General features: G+C 40.6%; 1 protein-coding gene across 7 annotated transcripts in view; it reads left to right on the forward strand.

The window, feature by feature from the left end:
* slc2a9l2 (solute carrier family 2 member 9, like 2) overlaps positions 1 to 3,569 on the forward strand; it is a 368,855-nt gene extending 365,286 nt beyond the window's left edge. For 4 of the 7 annotated variants that reach the window (XM_043698097.1, XM_043698089.1, XM_043698107.1 and 1 more), the window contains one exon: positions 2,991 to 3,569. In XM_043698097.1, coding sequence (XP_043554032.1) covers positions 2,991 to 3,245 — 255 coding nt within the window. In that variant the 3' untranslated portion in view covers positions 3,246 to 3,569. Of the gene's footprint in view, positions 1 to 2,292; positions 2,415 to 2,990 lie in introns of all 7 variants that reach the window. The other 3 variants (XR_006312845.1, XR_006312847.1, XM_043698141.1) reach the window with 2 other exon arrangements.
* Positions 3,570 to 3,938: the final 369 nt, after the last annotated feature.

A 3,938-nucleotide genomic window follows, 5' to 3' on the forward strand; every position in this document is an offset into this window, starting at 1 on the left:
GAGAAAAGAAGGTTTAGGGGTGACTTGATAGAGGTGTACAAGATGATTAAGGGTTTAGATAGGGTTGACCATGAGAACCTTTATCCACATATGGAGTCAGCTATTACGAGGGGGCATAGCTTTAAATTAAGGGGTGGTAGGTATAGGACAGCTGTTAGGGGTAGATTCTTTACTCAGTGAGTCGTGAGTTCATGGAATGCCCTGCCAGGAGCAGTGGTGGACTCTCCCTGTTTATGGGCATTTAAACGGGCATTGGTTAGGCATATGGAGGATAGTGGGCTAGTGTAGGTTAGGTGGGCTTGGATCGGCGCAACATCGAGGGCCAAAGGGCCTGTACTGCGCTGTATTTTTTCTATGTTCTATGTTCTATACCAAATGCCTTCTTCACTATCCTATCTACCTGTGACTCCACTTTCAAGGAGCTATGAACCTGTACTCCAAGGTCTCTTTGTTCAGCAGCACTTCCTAGGATCTTACCATTAAGTGTATAAGTCCTGCTAAGATTTGCTTTTCCAAAATGCAGCACCTCGAATTTATCTGAATTAAACTCCATCATCCACTTCTCAGCCCATTGGCCCATCTGGTCAAGATCCTGTTGTAATCTGAGGAAACCCTCTTCGCGGTCCACAACACCTTCAATTTTGCTGTCATCTGCAAATTTACTAACTGTACCTCTTATGCTCGCATCCAAATCATTTATGTAAATGACAAAAAGTAGAGGACCCAGCACCAATCCTTGTGGCACTCCATTGGTCACAGGCTTCCAGTCTGAAAAACAACCACCACTTTTGAGCCAATTCTGTATCCAAATGGCTAGTTCTCCCTGTATTTCCGTGAGATCTAACCTTGCTAACCAGTGTCCCATGGGGAACCTTGTCGAACGCCTTACTGAAGTCCACATAGATCACATCTACTGCTCTGCCCTCATCAACCCTCTTTGTTACTTCTTCAAAAAACTCAATCAAGTTTGTGAGACATGATTTCCCACGCACAAAGCCATATTGACTAACCCGAATCAGTCCTTGCCTTTCCAAATACATGTACATCCTGTCCCTCAGGATTCCCTCCAACAACTTGCCCACCACCGAGGTCAGGCTCACTGGTCTATAGTTCCCTGGCTTGTCCTTTCCCCCCTTCTTAAACAGTGGCACCAGGTTTGCCGACCTCCAGTCTTCCGTCACCTCACTTGTGACTATCAATGATGCAAATATCTCCACAAGAGGCCCAGCAATCACTTCTCTAGCTTCCCACAGAGTTCTTGCGTCCACCTGATCGGATCCTGGGGACTTATCCACCTTTACCCATTTCAAGTCATCCAGCACTTTCTCCTCTGTAATCTGGACATTTTGCAAGATGTCACCATCTATTTACTTCCAGTCTATATTTTCCATATCCTTTTCCACAGTAAATACTGATGCAAAATACTCATTGAGTATCTCCCCCATTTTCTGTGGCTCCACACAAAGGCCGCCTTGCTGATCTTTGAGGGGCCGTATTCTCTCCCTAGTTACCCTTTTGTCCTTAATGTATTTGTAAAAACCCTTTGGATTCTCCTTCATTCTATTTGCCAAAGCTATCTCATATCCCCTTTTTGCCCTCCGGATTTCCCTCTTTAGTATACTCCTACTTCCCTTATACTCTTCTAAAGATCCACTCGATCTATCCTGTTTATACCTTACATATGTTTCCTTCTTTTTCTTAACCAACCCCTCAATTTCTTTAGTCATCCAGCATTCCGTGAGGACTGTAGATGCTGGAGATCAGAGTCAAAAAGTGTAGTGCTGGAAAAGCACCGCAGGTCAGGCAGCAACCGAGGGGCAGGAGAGTCAATGTTTCGAGCATAAGCTCTTCATCGGGAACAACTACTTGAGGGTAAATCTACAGTGGAATCATGGGAGGCATTTGTAAAAGGTATTGGGGAGAGTACAGGCCCATCATGTTCCCTTTAGTGTGAAATGTAGGAGCAACAAACCCATTGAACTCTGGATGCCTAAGTATATTCAGGATGGGATAACAAGGAAAAGGGAGATGTACCATAGGGAGCAAAACAAGGGAGGCCCTAGTGATGTCTAGAAAGTGCATTGGGAAAACAATTAGGAGAGCAAAGGAAACATTAAACAAAAACACTGTTGGCCATGATTAGGGAGAATCCCAAGATATTCTACAAGTATATCAAAGGAAAGAGAATAACCAGGGAATGAATAGGGACTTTTTTGGGATCAAGAGGGCAATCTATGTGTGAAGCTAGAATACATTGGTGTTAAATAATGCTTCACATCTGTCTTTACTCAGGAGAAAGAAGATGTTATACAGAATTCAAGACGATGAACTGTGAAGCTCTTGAGCAGATTGACATAAGAAATGAGGAAGTATTGGCAGATTTATGAGTGAACAAATTCTCAGGTGCAGAAGAGGTAAAGGGATGCCAACAGTGTGGGTTCAATTCCTGCATTGGCTGAAGTTACCATGAAGGACACTCCTTCGCAGCCTCAGTCCTTGCCTGACCTTCAGGTTAGACCACCACCAATTGTCTCTCTCTGTAATGAGAGAGTGGCCCTATGACCTGGTAAAACTGTGACAACATTTTACCTTCTTAAACCTTTTTTTCCAATAGATTAATCAAAGTGTCCATCAACCAGGTCCAGCACGTTAAACATCTTCATCTTGTGTTAAAAAACATTATCCAATTAACAGCATAGATCACAGATCAAGAGCTGTCAACTCAGCAAAGTTTTACTTTGAACTAGATATTACAACAATTTATTGGACGTCTGGGCTCTCAACTAAATGCATTGTAAGGCTCGCCCAGTTACTGTATCAATTTAAAAGCTGTTTTTATTAAATTTCACTTGAAATTAATTTATTTCTAAAATTGTAATTACATTTAACGCAAATTGGCATCGAAATTTGAAGCAAACCTTATTTGCAGTACAGTACTTAATTTAAAACTGTAATAATCTTAATTGCCTATTTGTTTCTTTTTTTTACAGGGTAACTTAGGATCATTCTGTTTCCTACTATTTGCTGCAGTTTGTTTACTAGGGTCAATATATCTCTGCATCGTCTTACCTGAAACTAAAAATAAAACTTTTTCACAAATATATCAATCATTTGTAAAAATGAACAAGATATCGGACCAAGAAATTGAGTGGACTCCATCAATGGAGAATGAAGTGATGATTCCTTTAGATGATGTGGTGAAGAACAAATCAAACAAGGACTCTGACAATGATGAATGTATTTAATAACAAATAATGAGCAATTGTTTCTCTGTTACTGTCATTAAATGTTGTATTACTTATTACAGAGCTTAGAATTATTCGCCCTCATTCTCTTGCTGGTTCACCAAAAGTTAACTGTTTTAATGGATAAGTTGTACCAGTTGAGACAATGCGGTGAGAACAGATTTGTTCTGCCTGCTTTTTGCAGCTACATCATCTCAGCACTTATAAAGAAAACCTTTGTAATTTCACTACAAAACACAAACTCTTACCTCACTTTAAGTCTTGAGTAAGAGAAAAATGGATACAGTCGCTGTTCCTCTTTTTGTTGTAATAAAGGTATTTGTGATGCAAACATATTGCTTTAATTGACTCAAAACGAACAAATTTTGAAATACATGCCTCCAGAGGATTATGACCATCCTTTCATTATGTTTCTTAGAAGAAATCAGTTCCATATGGAGTTTCAAGTCAAATCTTATCAAATTGCTTATAACTGTAGCCTTGATTGCTGAGCTAACTCTACATTACAAGTACTGACAATTTCTTCAGTTGCAAGTATTCAACGCAAACAGTGGAATTTCATAAGAATGTTGGCTGTGGTGAGATGGCTGGCAGAATCAGCAGAGGCCAAACAAACTAGACATTGGGAAAACTCAGCATGGAGACCAGAGCAGATGCTTTGTGGTTTAAGCTTGCACCAATTCCAAATGACCT

The sequence above is a fragment of the Chiloscyllium plagiosum genome, chromosome 1 (assembly GCF_004010195.1).
Source record: "Chiloscyllium plagiosum isolate BGI_BamShark_2017 chromosome 1, ASM401019v2, whole genome shotgun sequence".
In the NCBI taxonomy this organism is placed as follows: domain Eukaryota; kingdom Metazoa; phylum Chordata; class Chondrichthyes; order Orectolobiformes; family Hemiscylliidae; genus Chiloscyllium; species Chiloscyllium plagiosum.